The sequence below is a fragment of the Strongyloides ratti genome (genome assembly GCF_001040885.1).
Source record: "Strongyloides ratti genome assembly S_ratti_ED321, chromosome : 2".
Taxonomy (NCBI): Eukaryota; Metazoa; Nematoda; class Chromadorea; order Rhabditida; family Strongyloididae; genus Strongyloides; species Strongyloides ratti.
Genome location: NC_037308.1, coordinates 13,662,094 through 13,677,768, shown reverse-complemented (window position 1 = coordinate 13,677,768; position 15,675 = coordinate 13,662,094). Strand labels below are relative to the sequence as shown.

Sequence of the window (15,675 nt, the reverse complement as noted above, 5' to 3'; positions counted from 1 at the left end):
AAAAAAAAAAATTTTTTTATAATTTGATTTGATACTTGAGAGGAAATATAAATTTTTTTTTAAAAAAAAAGTATGAAAAAAAGTACAATTTTACCATTATGAATTTTAAATCATTTTACTTTTTTGTCATATTTCAAAGTCAAATATACAATCAAAACATTGTTTAAAAATTATAGAACAATTATGTTAAAATTATGATAAAAAATTTCTATTTAAATATAATAATAAATAAACTTATTTGTTGAAGAAAAACTTTAAAAAAAGTATAATTTTTGATAATAAAAAAATAATTAAAAAACATTCTTTTATATTCTTTTGTTTTAAAATTTTTCTATCAATTAACATAAATTTATGTATAGACATATTTAATTAGTATGATTTTTGTTTATGATGATATTTGACTGCTAATTTTAATTTATAAATTTAATAGTAAAATGTACTTTTATTTACATTTGTCTTTAAATTTGAATTAATAAAGTTTATTAGAAAAATTGTTCTGAATAATAAATTATAAAAAAAGTAATGATATTAACAGTTTACAAAAAGATTCTAACGTTAAATAATGTTATAGCATAAAGGGTAAAAAATAGTTTAATAAAAAAGTATTTGTTATTACTTTTTAATTTGTCATATATATTTTAACTTTTTTATATTGAAAAACAAGAAATATATTTTTTAATTTATAATTTTATTCGATAAATTTTATAAAAAAAATTAAATCAATAAGATTATCAAATGTTATCTTAAAATTTTTTAAAAAAATATTCACTTTAAATAGAATTTTGAATTTAATTTTAAATGTTATGTTTCCAAATAAAATTTACTAATTTTAAATATTAAAATAATGCATTTAAGTTTGGATATAAAAAAATAAATTTTAACTAGAAAAATGATTATTCAACAAAAAATGTTTTTTGATAATTCTAAAAAAAATTCAAAAAAAAAATCATTTATTATTTTTGAAAAAAGTGTATGCTATCTCAAAATTCATTTATGCTAATAATTTTAAAATATTGAATAAACTCAAGATGTTATTGACTTTATTTTGATTATAGAAGATTTCAAATTTTCTTGTAAAATTTTAGTACGTTGATTTTAAACATCTTTCATATAACACCATGGTCGTGGATTACAATTATCATAATTTTTTTTATTAAATAAAATATATTTTATCTTAATTTTAAAAAATTGCGATAAAAAAATGAAATTATTTATATAGAAAACAATTTTTTGCTACATTTTATTATAAAAAAATTTATACATATAACTTTTATATTATCAAATTTAAAAATGTGTTTATTCTTAAGTAATTTTTACTAATTAAAATTTCTGATTAAAACAGACTAATTATTAATGTTATAGTTTTTTATTATTTTGAAAAAAAAAATCATGAATATATGTATATTATTGTTCTAACATGAATAAAATATATACGTTAAGAATTAAGTTATGTTACAGATAACTGATTTTAAAAAAAATTAACTTTTATATATATTAAAGTTTTAAAAAAAGTTTGATAGACTTTGATGACAACTTTAGTTTTATATAAAAAAAATTTAAATTTTATAGAGACATTTTTTAAAAAAGTAAAAAAATTTCAATCATTAAAATCTTGTAAATTTTAACTTTCTTTATTATTTTCCAATTATTCATAGGGATAAATACCTCTACATTTTTCTAACAACTCTGCATATTTTGGAGGAAGAGTTGTAGTTTCTAATGGTTCAACTTTTACCTAAAAACAATAATGATAATTTAAATATGATATGTTAAAAAAATTTTAAAAAATATATTTTATAATTTTTAGTTTTATTATAAATTACTCCTGTTCCATTATACAATGCAGGAATGCATATTTTACGCCCATACTTTTTAGTTTTTTTATCTAAAAATGGACGATAATATTCTCCTTCATAAAGTAGTTTATTTGTATTGTTTTCTCTATCACTTGCTCTAAAAACAATGCTAACATTTTTACCAAATTCAGTAATTATTTTAATGGCATATATAACTCTACGAACTCTATGTCTTATTCCAGTTTTTTTATCAAACATACGAAGACAAAACTTGGCAACTACTACAGCTTCATAAGATATTGGAATTAGTTTAATTGTTATAGGTCGGCCATTCCAACTTGTTCTTCTACATAAAAATGTTGCAACAAAAGTAGCAACTAAAATAGTAACGAGATTTAAAATAAATTTCATTATAATATAAATTGAAAATATCAAAATTTAATTATAAAAATAAAAGAAATTTTGTACTTTATGTTTTCATAAAATATAAAATTAGTAAAAATCATGAATTTAATAAATCATTTTATTTGATAAAACATTAGATCTTCTGAATGTCAAATAATTTAATGTATTTTACAGTAAAAATAATGTTAATATATATTCAAACTTTTGCTAAATTTAAATCATTAGTGTATTATATTTATGCTTATTATTATAAGATTTAAATAAAAGTTTTTTTAATAATCTTATAATTTAATGTACAAAATAAGTTATAGTAGTATTCACTTAATGTAAACTTAAATTAATAATTAAGTTTAAAAATATTTTCATTAAATTATTTTTTGTATGAAATATCAATAAAGTTACATTAATTGTAAATAAAGAAAATTAAAAAAAGATTTGTAATAAAAATATTATTTAGAAAAATAGAAAAATTTAATAAATTTTTCAAATAACATAAAAAAATTCTGTAAATTGTTAAATTTTTTAACCAATTACTAATTAATTTAATAAAAAATACAGTCTTACAGCATTTATAACATTACGAATAATTTTTGATATTAAATTAAAGTTTGCTAAAATTTATAACATTGCAAGGTTAAATAAGTTTATGAGCAAACTTTTCATAGGTAGATAAATAATAAAAATGGGAATAAATCTAGATGGCTACAGCAAATTAATAAAAGTAATGATAAGCAAAACTAAATGAAACTTACAAATTTTTCCAAACTAACAATGTAATTTTTCTAAAATTTTGCAAGACTAATATAAAACAAAATATTTTTAAACTATAAATTATTTATTTATTGTTGTGTTGTAACACTTTATAAAAAAAATAAATTAATATTATATATTTTTTGCCAATTATAAAAAAAAAGAAAAATGACTTTGAGTAATATAATTTTAGAACTGTAATAAGTAAATATTAATAAAAATATTATGATCTGAAAACGTAATAATAGGTTAATATTAAAATAAAAAAGTAACAACCATATAATAAAAAAAAATTTAAGTTAATAATAATTAAAAAATGTAGATAATAATTTTTATTTTTGCCAAACAAAGCTTATAAATTTTAGCATGTATACATGTTTGCCTATAAATTTTTAAATTTATTAATAATTACCCACTTATTCATTTTTATTGTATTATTAAATATATATTTCAAACTACTAAAAAATATATCTTCATTAATAACACTATTACAAAAATAAATATTAGAAGATTTAAAATTATCAAAATTAAATGATCTTTAATTTTCACGAAGTAAACAAATGAGCTTTTGAGTACAAGTTCATGATATTAGAAAACGTTAGAAAATATTTAGCTTTATCAGAAAGTTTTTTTCCTTGAGAAATTGTTGTTGTAGTTTGAATTTTTGTTGTAGTTGTTTGAACTTCTGATGTAGTTGTTTGACTTTCAGTTGTAGTTGTATGAATTTTTGAAGTAGTTGTTTGAATTTCAGTTGTAGTTTTATGAATTTTTGAAGTAGTTGTTTGAATTTCAGTTGTAGTTGTATGAACTTTTGAAGTAGTTTTATGAATCTTTGTCTTTGTTTTATCTGATTGAGTAACCGTTGTAGTAGTTGGTTGAGTAACTGTTGTAGTAGTTGGTTGAGTAACTGTTGTAGTAATTGGTTGAGTAACTGTTGTAGTAATTGGTTGAGTAACTGTTGTAGTAATTGGTTGAGTAACTGTTGTAGTAATTGGTTTAGTAACTTTTGTAGTAGTTGGTTTAGTTTTCTTTGTCTAAAAATAAATAATAATAAAATAAAATAATATGTTGTAAAACTTTTAACTGTTATACTTTAAAATTTAAAATTTTTATTTTAAATTACCGTTGATACATAATACAATCCCATAGAACATCTTTTCTTTAAATAATTTTTAAAGTTTCCATTTTTAAATGGTTGATAGTAATCTCCTATAAATAATAATGTTTTTTTTGTACCTTTTTCTTCTTTTCCATAAAAAATGATTGTAGCATTTATACCATATTTAAATTTCATGCCTTTAACACTTTTAACTTTAACAAAATTATGCTTAAATCCAGATTTTTTATTATACACAGAAAGGCAGTATCTTGCAATATGCTTAGCATGATTAGGATTTATGTTTTTATCATAATATGTTACACTTTTTTTGGTAGAGTTACTCCTTTCAAAAAAAGTTACAACAAAAATAGTAACGAGAAATAAAATTAATTTCATTATAATATAAATTTAAAATATCAATATTTCATTATAAAAACAAAATAAATTTGTACTTTATGTTTTAATAAAATATAAAATTAGTTAAAATCATAAATTCAATGAACCATTTTATTTGACAAAGCATTGGATTTCCTGAATATTTAATAATTTCATGTATTTTAGAGTTAGAATGATAATAATATATATTCAAACTTTTACTAAATTTAAATCATTAGTCTACTATATTTATGTTCATTATTATAAGATTTAAATAAAATTTTTTTAAAAATTTTTTGATTTAATGTACAAAATAAGTTATAGTAGTATTCACTTAATTTAAATTTAAATTAATAATTAAGTTTAAAAATATTTTCATTAAATTATTTTTTGTATGAAATATCAATAAAGTTACATTAATTGTAAATAAAGAAAATTAAAAAAAATTTATAATAGAAATATTTCTTTTTTAAATATATTGAAGTATAATATTTTTCAACTAACTTTAATAAAGTTTCATAAATTGTTAAATTTTCTACCAATTACAAGTTGATTACAAAAGAAATACATTTTAACAGCTTTTATAAAAGTTTGAATATTTATTAATATTAATTATAATATTATTTACCAATTTCTAATTTTCAGTTGATCTAATTAAAAAAAACTTTTTTATTTTAATTTATCATCACATTGTAACTTTTTTTTAAGAAATAAATGTAAATTAAATTTAAAATGTTTCATAAAATAAAATAAATATTAAATTTTATTAGATAAAAATAAATTTTAATTAAATTTTCTTTTAATAATAGTTAATTTTAGTTATTATTATTAATTGTATTAACATAATAATTTTTATAAGTTGTGTTTTGTAACTTAATTTTTCATTTTTTCATTTCTATCTGTAACTTTTTTATCATAAAAAAAATTTTCAATAAATGTCTGATATTATAATTTCAAAAATGTAATTAATAAATATTAGTAAAAAAAATAATTAATCAGATAAAATAAAATATGACTAATTATTATTTAACTAAGGTAAAAACAACATATTATTATCAATAAATAGTAAATAAAAAAATTAAGTTAATGATTTTATTTTTTTCTAACAATAATTTATAATATATATATATATATATATGTTTCTCAATATATTATTCAATTTATTTTAAAACATTTCTGAATTATTTCCATTTTTATAAGTTAATTATTTTTATGTTCTAAATGTTTGAAAAAAAATTTTTTTAAGTTAAAACAAGTATTTTAAAATTTTCTTATATTAAATTTCAATCATTTAGAATGTAAAAAGTTTATTCTTGCTTTTTTACTCTGTAATTAAAAATATGATTCAATATCCATCTCCAAATTTGTTTATTGAAATCCTCTTTAGTATAATGTCTTTCTGTAGTTGTTGGAGCATTTACTGTTGTGGTAACCGGTTTTTTAGTTGTTGGGCCACTTACTGTTGTAGTTCCCGGTCCTTCAGTTGTTGAAGCATTTACTGTTGTAGTAACCGGTTCTTCTGTTGTTGGAGCATATACCGTTGTAGTAACCAATTCAGTAGTTGTTGTCTAAAAATTAATTATAATTGTGAAATTTAAAATTATATGCTGATAAATGTTTTTAAATATATCTTAAATTTTTAATCATATTTTAACTTACTGTTGTTAAATCATGATATTCTATAATACATCTTTTTTTTGCATGATTTTTATGAGGTCCTTTTTTATATGGCTCGTAGTATTCTCCCAAAAAATATTGTTTTTCCTTATCTTTTTTTGTTTTTGATGCCGCAAAAATGATTGTAACATTTATACCATATATAAATTTTATTTGAACAGCTTCTTTAACTCCTTTAAATATATATTTATAACCAGTTTTTTTATTAAATATACTAAGACAATATTTTCCTATATTTCTAGCTGGACAAGCTTTTCGATTCAATGTAGAAATATGAAAATCTATTTTACTAAAATCTTGTCCATCTAAAAATGTAACAGCAAAAATGGCAAAAAGAATTGAAATAAATTTCATTGTAATATGATAAAAATGTTTTTCATTTTTCATTTTAAAGATAAAATATTTTTGTACTTTATATTATCAAATAATAAAAAATAAAAAATAAATATAAATTTAACTGACTATTTTATTTGATGAGGCATTTGATTTGCTAAATGCTATATATTTTAATGCTTTTTTTTTATTATTTAAATAATATTAATATATATTCAAACTTTCTTTTTAAATTAAAATGATAGTTTACTTTTTTTTTATGTTTATTGTTGCAAATTGATATAAAATTTTATTAATCTGATATAAAGTTAATTAAAATTTATAAAATGATTAAAAATTTAATAAATAGTGATCAAAAAATTATGTGATCAATGTGTTTTAACTAATATAATGGAAATATTCGAATAAATAAAACTTTGTTTAAAAAAATTTTTTGTTTTTAATGTAAACATTCAATTTTACAACATTTGTGTTTGAAAAATTTAATGTTATTATTAATAACCTCTTTATATAGTTATATTTAAATAAATTTATGTTTTAGTTTTAAAATATTTATATTTACTGTAATATTTTCACGTATTATTTATAAAATTATATTAATTATTTATAAAAAAAAGTAAAAAAAGTTTATAATAGCTATATTATTTTAAAAAATAAAACAAAGCATAATAATTTTTAAAAAATAAAAAAAGTTTTTTATAAATTGTTATATCTTTTTACCAATTATTAATTAGTTCTAAAATTAGCACATTCTAACAGTTATTATAAAAGTTTAAATAATTATTGATATTAATTTTAAAAAATATGAATTAAAATAATCTTTACTAAATTTTAACTTCACAATTGAATAAATTATAAAAATTTTTTGATTATAATTGACTATTACATTGTAACATTTTTTTTATAAGTAGATAAAAATTTAAATATTTTAACAATATAAAAAAAATGTTAAATTTCATATGATGAAAAAAAAAACTTTTTATAATGCTTTTTTCAATATTTATTAAATTAAAATTATATTAATAGCTGTGTTTACATGATAATTTTTATTGGTTACACTTTATAATTTATTTTAGGCACATCATTTTTTAATTCTGTAGATTTTTAAAAATAAAATTATATAAAATTAAATAAGTATTTATGATAATGTAATATAAAAACTTTAATAAACGCATAATATTATAAATAAATAACAATCGAAAATATTGAAACAATAATATTTATTTTTTGCTAATTAAAACTTTTAATTTTTTATCATCTATACAATTTTCTCAATAAATGTTTCAATTAAAAAAATTTTTTTGTTGTATAATTTACATCATTTGAATTGTAGTATTGTTCTTATATTGAAGACATTATAAATTAATCTTCATTAAGAATAATATAGAAATATTGAATAATAAAAGAAATTTCAATATTGAAAATTTTATAAAATTTTATTTTCAAAATATTTTACTTATTTGTTATTTAATTTTTTTTTGATTATTTGCCAAAAATTTTTTTAATACGGCTGAACACGTTTTTTACTTTATCTTTTACTTTTTGTAATATAGTTCGTCTAGTTGTTTGAATAGTTAAAGTAGTAACTCTTTCCGTTGTTGTAACAGTTGTTGGTGGAGAAGTTGATGCAGTTGTTGTAGTTTCTACACGTATGGTAGGTAGTTCAGATGAAGTGGTTGTAGCCTCTGTAGATGCTGAAGTAATTGACCCAACAGTTGTTGTCTAAAAGTAAATTGCAATATGAATTATTGAAAATTTTATTTTAAAAAATTTAAAAAAATACATATTATAATTTTTTTATTTATGTCTTAACTACCTCATTTTGTTCCAATATTTTACATTTACACTTTCTGCCTTTAGGACTACTAAATATACCTTGGTATTTTCCTCTGAATAATATTCTTTTAGATTTGTCAGTTTTAAGTGTTCCATAAAAGTAAGCAACAACTTTTACTTTCAATTCAAGTATTATCTTAACAGCTCTTTTAACTTCAAGAAAAGCATACTCTTGGTTTAATTGTTCAGAACATTGATTAAGACAAAATTGGCTTACTTTTTTAACATAAGGAGCTTTTTTTTTAAAAACGATAATACGGGGAACTAAATCATCATCTTCAAGAATTATTTTGGCTAACGATATCGCTAAAAAAGAGACAAAAATAAATAATAAAACTCTCATTGTAAATTAAAATGTTATAATTATTTTTTTCCTTATAAAGAATAATATAATTGTACTTTATGTTTTCATATAATAAAAAAGAGTAATGATTATAAATCTAATAAATAATTTTATTTGATGAAGCATTAGATATGCTAAAATTTTAAAAGTTCAATTTTTTTTTTAAATGTTAAAAAAATTATATCAATTTATTGTCAAAGTTTTTTTTTAAATAAAAATGTTTATTTTACTTAATTTTACTTATAAATTTTATAATTATTATAAATGATTTTTATAATATTATTTATATGCTTTAAAATTATTAAATTACCTTTAATTTGTAAAATAATTAAAATTAAAGTTAGTAGCATTAAAACGATTTATGATCAAAATGAAAAGAAATTTTTAAAAAGTTTTTTTCTAGTAAAAATTTTTATAAGACAAAAATTTAATGTGATAAAAAAAATTATTTTACAATATTTTATTAAGTACATGAAGTTATTTAAAAAAGTACATATATTGTATAATATGATGGTTTTTAAATTATATTCAATACCTTACAATACAGTTTTATATAAAATAAAGATACTTTAACTTTTATAATAAATAATATAAAATTTTTAATTTAAAAAATGTTTTTTGTAAAATTTTTTATAAAAAAATCTTTTTATTTTATATTATTTATTGTTAAAAAAGAGTACTCTTAGATATTATTTATGATTAGTTTATAACATCTTTATTTAAAGTATTTTAATATTTTTAATAATATTAATCATTTTTTTTTAAAAAGAATATGCATGTTTTGGTATGCTTATTAGCTTGTTGTTAAAATAAATTTTAAAAAGGTTTCAATTAATGTTTTTTAAACCCTTCAAACCATATAAATTTTAAAAAAATTATTTTGTTTCTAGTTGAAAAAATAAATTAAAAAAATTTTTTTATCATTATTTATTTATTATTTTTAATTTAAAAAAAATGAATATTTTAAAACTATTTTTTTTAGTAATTTTATCATTATCTATCAATGGTCAAAAAAATTTAAATCTTGGTTTTATTTTTGTAAAAACTGATTCTGAAAATGGTGATATTCTTGGATTTACATTAGCTGTTGGAATAATACCAGTTGTCATTGATCGTATAACAAGTGAAAAATTATTACCACAATATAATTTTACTTTTAATTATTATTTTGATGATTGTATAGAAAAAAATTCTAGTGGATTAACATATCAATTAATTGTCAATGATAAAGTTGATGTAATATTTGGTCCATCATGTAGTATTAATGCAATTCGTGCCTCAATGATAGCTAAATTTTATAATAAACCAATATTTATTTGGGGTTTAGTTTCTTCAACTCAATTTACAAATGTTAAAAGATTTCCTAATGTTTATTCTGTTGCTCCTGTATTTTATTCACTTGCATTAACTGTTTTAGATATTTTAAAAACATTTAACTGGCATAAATATGTATTTTTTTCATGTTCTAGACTTAATAATCGATGTAATATGATGTTTGATGATTTTGTTAATGCTGCTAATATTTTTGATTTTAAAGCAGTAATGGTTTATTCTTATAAAGCTAGTACACCACCATTAGATATAGAATATGATGCATTTATTAATGAAACAATAATAAGAGCAAGAATAATTATAACTTGTTTTGATCGTAATGATTGGAAAAGAAGTTTTTTATTAAAAATGTATGATCGTGGATTAAATAATTCTGAATATGTACATATTAATATGGAAGATACAAGTAAAGCTTTCAATTCACATTACGTTGATTCTAATGACAATCCAATACCTTTTTATAATGATGTAGATAAAAATAATGATGGTAGAGATATGGATGCATTTGAAATGGCTAAAAGAATGTTTATTTTTGATACAGCAAAATATTATAATACTAACAAAAGTTTTGATAAAGAAGTTATAAAAAGAGTAAATGATTGGCCTTTTTATTGTAATGTTTGTAATATTAATGATAGCACAATTTTAAATAGATATGCAAGATATTTAGGTGATTCTGTATATATTTGGGCTACATTATTAAATAAAACATTAGATGAATTTTCAGAGAAAACATTTGAAAATCCAACTTTATTTAGAAAACAATGTTTATTAAGTAAAGAAGGATATACAGGAATAATTAATTTTGATTCAAATTGTATACGATTACCAACTATTCAAGTTACAGGATTAGATAAATTTGGTAAACAAATAGTATGGTTTAATTATTCTTATACTTCATTAACATCGTTTAAGAAAGAAAGTAGTGTATCTTTAAATAATTTTCCAAAAACAATTTTTGAAAATTGGAATAATAGTATACCATTAACTGAACCAATTTGTGGTTATTTACATAATCGTTGTCAAAAAAATTTTTTTAAATTTTATTTTAAAGAAGTTATTATTGTTGGAGTTATTATACTTATTCTTATTTTATTTATTATCATAGGATTAATATGGTATATATGTAAAGTAAAAGTAAGAAAAGGAGAAGAATTAAATAAATGGAAAATTTCTTTATCTAATTTAATTAGTGACGTTACAAATAATGATGCTACAGAAAGTATACATTCTTCAGTTTCAGAAATAACAACAAATACATTTAAATTTAATTTACAAAAAAAAAATAATACAGAAAATTATTCATTTTATTTATATAATGATGAAGAAGTTGTTGGAAGAAAGTATAAAAATATCTTCAATTATACTAATAATGATTGTCTTCAATTAAATAAAATCATATCCATTAATCATGAAAATTTAAATAAATTTTTTGGAATATGTATTGATGGAACATTACCTATATCTGTATGGAAATATTGTAAAAGAGGTTCATTACATGTATGTTTATTATTTTTATTATTATTTATTTTTTGCTTAAGGAAATTCTTCAAACAGATATACCAAATTTTGATTCATATTTTATGATGTCATTAACAAAAGATATTTACAATGGATTGTCATATATACATTCAAGTTTTATTAATTTTCATGGAACATTAAATTCTAAAATTTGTTTTGTTAGTGATAGATGGCAGGTCAAGATAAGTAATTTTTCTACAAAACAATTATCTGCTTATGATAAAACAAATATAGAAAATTTATTATGGCGAGCACCAGAACATTTAACACATGATTTTTCTATTGGAAGTAAAGAAGGAGATATTTACAGTTTTGGAATAATATTATCAGAAATTATATCAAAAGGAAATTTTTGGAATCTTAGTTCAAGACAAGAAAGTGTTGAAGAATTGATATATCTTTTAAAAAGAGGAAATTCTAATGATTTACGACCAGAAATAATTGTAGCTCCAAATGTTGAAGTTAATCCATCTTTTATAACATTAATTAAAGATTGTTGGAATTATGATGATAAAAAAAGGCCAAATATAAAACAAATAGAAAAATTATTAAATGTTTTTACTAAAAAAAATGCAAAAAATTTAATGGATCATGTTTTTAAAATTTTAGAAAAATATTCATTAACATTACAAGATGAAATAAATGATAGAACTAAAGAAATTGTTGAAGAACAAAAAAAAAGTGATATTTTACTTAAAAAAATGCTTCCAGCGGAGATTGTTGAAAAATTAAAATTAGGTAAAACTGTAGAACCAGAAAATTATGACAATGTAACAGTATTTTTTGCTGATATTGTTAAATTTACAATTCTTTCTTCTAAATGTTCAGCTTTTCAAGTTGTAACTTTAGTAAATGATTTATTTATACTTTTTGATAATTTAATTGAATCACTTGATATTTATAAAGTAGAAACAATAGGTGATGGATATTTATGTGTCTCTGGACTTCCAACAAGAAATGGTGATATGCATGGTAAACAAATAGCTGAGTTATCTCTTGGATTTAATGAAATATGCCATAAATTTTCTATTCCATATTTGCCAGGAGAAAAAATTATGGTACGAATAGGTTGTAATTCGGGTCCATGTGTAGCTGGTGTAGTTGGTTTAGCAATGCCAAGATATTGTTTATTTGGAGATACAGTTAATACAGCTTCTAGAATGGAAAGTAATGGTAAACCTGAAAGAATTCATATTACGGAAAGTTGTTCAAAACTTTTAAATAAAATTGGTGGATATGTAATTGAACCTAGAGGAGAAGTTATAATAAAAGGAAAAGGGGTAATGAATACTTTTTGGTTAAATGGAAGAATTGGAGAAAATAATAATCACATGATTAAAAATGATGAAGTTAAATTTGAGCCAATTTTAAATTTAGATGAAAAAAAAACAAACACAAACATGGGTATGTACAGAGAATTTGGTAAAAATAATAATTAGAAATTTGTATTAACATTAATAACTAAAAGCTAAAAGCACAATAAAATTCTTCTTCAATTTTAAATTTATTTTCAAAATAATTTGTAACTATGATTTTCTTAAAAAAAACATTTATTAAAAAATAAAAAAAATACAATAATTTAAGATAGGAATGCAAAGTATTAAAACAGAAAGGCCCAAGAAATAAAAAATGGAAATTTCTGTTTCCCAAGCGTTTATGGTGTAATGGTCAGCATGGCCGCCTTCCAAGCGGCCGATTCGGGTTCGATTCCCGATAAACGCATCCTTTCCTTTTTGTTTCTCTCTATATTTTTATATATAACATTAATTTACTAATAACATATAATAATATCTGTGGTTATTACTAAATTTTTTTTTTTAATTTAGAGAAATGGTTTTAAAAACGTTTTCATAACGAAGATGAACTTTTTTTTATTTATAAATATAAAATTCGTTTTTTTCACTTTAGATTACCTCTAGAAATGTTTTTAATAGCAATTTAATGGATGTTTTTAAATTTGGGGTCTTAGGTGCTTCAGAAACGCTAAAGAACATCTCTGGTAGTATAGTGGTGAGTATCCGCGCCTGTCACGTGCGAGACCGGGGTTCGATTCCCCGCCAGAGAGTTTCTTTTTACCATTTTTCAAATCTTGAATCCTCACTTTTTTTAATTAAGTTGAAAAAAAAACTTTGAATACTTTTTAATCATTCAACATTTATTTTTCCACTTTTAACCTACAATTTTTTGGTTCAACTAAGCAAATACCAAGTTCTTACAAATAAAGTTTTAATTTAGCACAAATTGTTTACCAAATTAAAAAATATTATAAATATTACTTATTTTTCTTTAAAAAAATTATTATCTAATTTGTTATTAACGTATTAAATCAATAAAAAAGTCAGATCAAGAAATTTCTGAAGTTATTTCTCAAAAAACATAATTTAATAACTATTATTAAAGTTTTACAAGACTAAAAAATCAAAAAATGATTTACTCAATTGATTTTTTTAATTTATACTAATTTAAATTAATGTTTGACAAACAGATACTAGTAATAAATTAAACTAAAGAGTAAAATATTAAATTACATAAAAATATTATTAGATATATATATATTCTTTTTCATATGCTAAGATTAAAATAAGTCAAGAACTTTCTTTATTTTATTTTTCAATGCTTTAAATATTTTTCTATTTTCTTTATTTTTAATGGTACTTTAATTTTTAATTTTTTTCATACTTCATCAGTGTAATAGTTTCTGTTAAATATATGTTTCCTTGATCTTTTAAAATAAAATTTTTTCCACATTTCAAAGTTCAGTTTATTTTTATTAAAAATTTTTGTTTATTCATATTAAAAAATAAACTTTAAAATTTTTATATAATATTTATTTTTATCCCAAGTAATAAGACTTTTTTGGCAGGATATTATAGTTAATTTTATCTTTTAAAAAATTAGTTTTTATTAATCTCATAACAAAATTGTCGCACTTTTTTTGGAAAAAAAAATTTATTATTTATCAATGATTAATTTGTAAGCATATCTCTTTTTTCAATTTCATTAGAAATATTTATTTAGTTTTGTTTACAAATCACAATATTTCAATAATGATATGTTGATTAAAAGTACATATAAAGCATAATTTCACATTTTTGTTTATAATTATTTAATATTTTATTTTAATTATAATAGCAAATAGTAGTGTGGAAGCATAAGAATACTATTAATTTTTTGTTAATAAAATATTTCATATGTCAATAATAAAACAAGTATATAATCATAATAAATGATGAAGTACCATGATAAGAATGAATTCTAAACTTTTTATACCTTTTTATATAATTTTTGTATTCCTAGTTATTAGTTGTTTTTGTAAAGATTATGAAAAAAAAAAAATTAGTTATGCTGATTCAGGTTTAGTATATTCTTATGCTGAAAGAGCTACTAAACTTTACAATAAATATCTTGGAAGAGGATTCAATCGTGTAGATGTATGTGAAGTTCGTAAAGCTCATGAAAGAGTTGGAAGAAGAACAAGGGTTAGACTTTATTATATAGTTACTAAGCATAGATGCGCAAAAATTGCAGGAAATGTTTGTTGGTTGGCACTTACAGCTCAAATTCTCAAAAGAAAAGATGGTAGATTTTCTGTTGAAACAGTTGGTGTAGCAGTTAACCCTAAGGATATTAAAGGTTATCCTATATGTGAATTTCCTAGATATATTTAAACATGCTCTCATTCTTTCAATATAGTAAATGATCTTTTCTCATTATTTTTAATATACAATAAGATGAAGTTTTATTAAATTATTGCCCATTGATAAAATATTTTTATTAATATTTTTCTTTATTTTTTTTTAATATATAGTATATTTAAAAATTTAAAGTATAGTTTTAATACTAACATAAATTATACTTAAAAAAAATAAAAGTTATTTTTTTATCATAATATAATTATAAATGTTAACAACAAATTTAAAAAATTAAATAATTTGAATAAACTTAAACATCTTGTCATTTAAAAATAATTTTTAAAATGTTGTTATAAAAATCACCTATAATAAAGAGTGTTTTCAATATTAATATGTACTTTTAATTAAAAATATTTAATTCTAAATTTATTTATCAAAAATATATCAAATATATATGTATATTAATAGTTTTTAAAGTAATATATAATACTATGATCATTAATGATTATATAAAATTAGTATATAATTTTATTACATTATTTAACTTTTATATACACCACAATTTTTTATTATAGA

The 15,675-nt window shown here is 19.1% G+C and overlaps 6 protein-coding genes across 6 annotated transcripts; 2 read left to right on the top strand and 4 right to left on the bottom strand.

Moving 5' to 3' along the window:
• Positions 1 to 1,645: 1,645 nt before the first annotated feature.
• Positions 1,646 to 2,207, bottom strand: SRAE_2000436300 (Hypothetical protein; the record flags this gene model as incomplete). Its single annotated transcript, XM_024643224.1, has 2 exons — positions 1,646 to 1,735; positions 1,824 to 2,207. 2 exons carry the CDS (start codon positions 2,205 to 2,207, stop codon positions 1,646 to 1,648), a joined length of 474 nt encoding a protein of 157 aa, XP_024508915.1.
• Positions 2,208 to 3,496: 1,289 nt separating this feature from the next.
• SRAE_2000436200 (Hypothetical protein) lies at positions 3,497 to 4,446 on the bottom strand (the record flags this gene model as incomplete). Its single annotated transcript, XM_024643223.1, has 2 exons — positions 3,497 to 3,985; positions 4,075 to 4,446. 2 exons carry the CDS (start codon positions 4,444 to 4,446, stop codon positions 3,497 to 3,499), a joined length of 861 nt encoding a protein of 286 aa, XP_024508914.1.
• A 1,286-nt stretch (positions 4,447 to 5,732) lies between these two features.
• On the bottom strand, positions 5,733 to 6,456 carry SRAE_2000436100 (Hypothetical protein; the record flags this gene model as incomplete). The annotated part of the gene is made up of 2 exons (XM_024643222.1): positions 5,733 to 5,993; positions 6,085 to 6,456. The coding sequence occupies 2 exons, from the start codon at positions 6,454 to 6,456 to the stop codon at positions 5,733 to 5,735; spliced, it is 633 nt and encodes a 210-aa protein (XP_024508913.1).
• Positions 6,457 to 7,917: 1,461 nt separating this feature from the next.
• SRAE_2000436000 (Hypothetical protein) lies at positions 7,918 to 8,614 on the bottom strand (the record flags this gene model as incomplete). Its single annotated transcript, XM_024643221.1, has 2 exons — positions 7,918 to 8,157; positions 8,252 to 8,614. 2 exons carry the CDS (start codon positions 8,612 to 8,614, stop codon positions 7,918 to 7,920), a joined length of 603 nt encoding a protein of 200 aa, XP_024508912.1.
• Positions 8,615 to 9,568: 954 nt separating this feature from the next.
• SRAE_2000435910 (Atrial natriuretic peptide receptor 1) lies at positions 9,569 to 12,906 on the top strand (the record flags this gene model as incomplete). The annotated part of the gene is made up of 2 exons (XM_024643220.1): positions 9,569 to 11,446; positions 11,488 to 12,906. 2 exons carry the CDS (start codon positions 9,569 to 9,571, stop codon positions 12,904 to 12,906), a joined length of 3,297 nt encoding a protein of 1,098 aa, XP_024510883.1.
• Positions 12,907 to 14,706: 1,800 nt separating this feature from the next.
• Positions 14,707 to 15,135, top strand: SRAE_2000435900 (Hypothetical protein; the record flags this gene model as incomplete). The annotated part of the gene is made up of 1 exon (XM_024643219.1): positions 14,707 to 15,135. One exon carries the CDS (start codon positions 14,707 to 14,709, stop codon positions 15,133 to 15,135), a length of 429 nt encoding a protein of 142 aa, XP_024508911.1.
• Between the last annotated feature and the right edge of the window lie 540 nt (positions 15,136 to 15,675).